The 1,009-nt window shown below is 59.3% G+C and overlaps 1 protein-coding gene across 1 annotated transcript in view; it reads left to right on the forward strand.

Annotated features, from left to right (window-relative positions):
- GSR (glutathione reductase) overlaps nt 1-1,009 on the forward strand; it is a gene marked incomplete at its 3' end in the record, with an annotated part of 3,415 nt that continues 2,406 nt past the window's right edge. The window contains exons 1-5 of the mRNA XM_010002290.1: nt 1-18; nt 90-116; nt 299-387; nt 693-762; nt 882-1,004. Of these exons, the coding sequence (XP_010000592.1) occupies nt 1-18; nt 90-116; nt 299-387; nt 693-762; nt 882-1,004 (327 nt within the window). The remainder of the gene's footprint in view (nt 19-89; nt 117-298; nt 388-692; nt 763-881; nt 1,005-1,009) is intronic.

Raw genomic sequence — 1,009 nt, forward strand, 5'->3', positions numbered from 1 at the left:
ATGGGGTCCAGGCCTGACGTAGGGTCCATCTTGGGGGAAAAAAACAACACAACCTGAGCCTTAACACTCTTCTTTTCCCCCCCTCCCAGGTCAATGTGGGGTGTGTGCCCAAGAAGGTAAGGACTTGGCTTGGGTGCCGTGCCCAGGGCGTGGGGAGGAGGGAGCAGAGACTCAGCAGCACGACTGAGCCAGCCAGATGCTTCGAAGCACCCTGACCCTGGGGGGGGGGGTGGTTTGGTTTTTTTCCCCCCCAAAAAAAAACCAACTGGGCCAGACAGCTTGAGTTGTGTGCGGGCAGGTGATGTGGAACGCGGCCACCCACGCCGAGCTCATCCACGACCACCCCGACTACGGCTTCGAAACGCCCGGCGTCAGGTTCTGCTGGAGGTCAGTGTGGGAAGGGACCCGTGTGCCTCACCTGCCACAGGGTCCCCCGGGGGTCCCCTCATTTAATTCCACTGCACGCGGCCACAGTATCCACGGATTCCCGACGGATTTGCGGAGAGCGGCGTGAGAAGGGAAAAAAAGTGCGGAAGGAAAACGCGGGAAAGGGAGGCACAGGAACCTGTGCTGGGGCAGTCAGGGCAGGTTGTTGTTTTTTGGGTACCACGTTCCTGCAGGGATTTAGTTTTTGTGCTGAGCTGGGTGGGTTCATTCAGCGGTGGCAGCGGGAAACGCCTGCTCTGTTCCAGAACCATCAAAGAGAAGCGTGATGCCTACGTCAGGCGCCTGAACCAGATCTACGAGGGCAACGTCAAGAAGGTGAGGAGGATGCCTGGACCTTGGGAGGTGCTGCTGGGTTTGTCCCAGCTGTGGAAGCTTCATTAGCTGGTTCTCCTCCTGTTAATCACCTGTGTGTGTGTGTTTATCCCCCCCACAAGGCTCACATTGACATCATTCGGGGCTACGGGAGCTTCACCGCCGACCCCCAACCCACCGTCCTGGTGGAGGGGAAGAAGTACACGGCTCCTCACATCCTCATCGCCACGGGAGGGCGTCCGGCCGTGCC

This window comes from Chaetura pelagica, unplaced genomic scaffold (genome assembly GCF_000747805.2).
Source record: "Chaetura pelagica isolate M959 unplaced genomic scaffold, ChaPel_1.0 scaffold1597, whole genome shotgun sequence".
NCBI lineage: Eukaryota > Metazoa > Chordata > Aves > Apodiformes > Apodidae > Chaetura > Chaetura pelagica.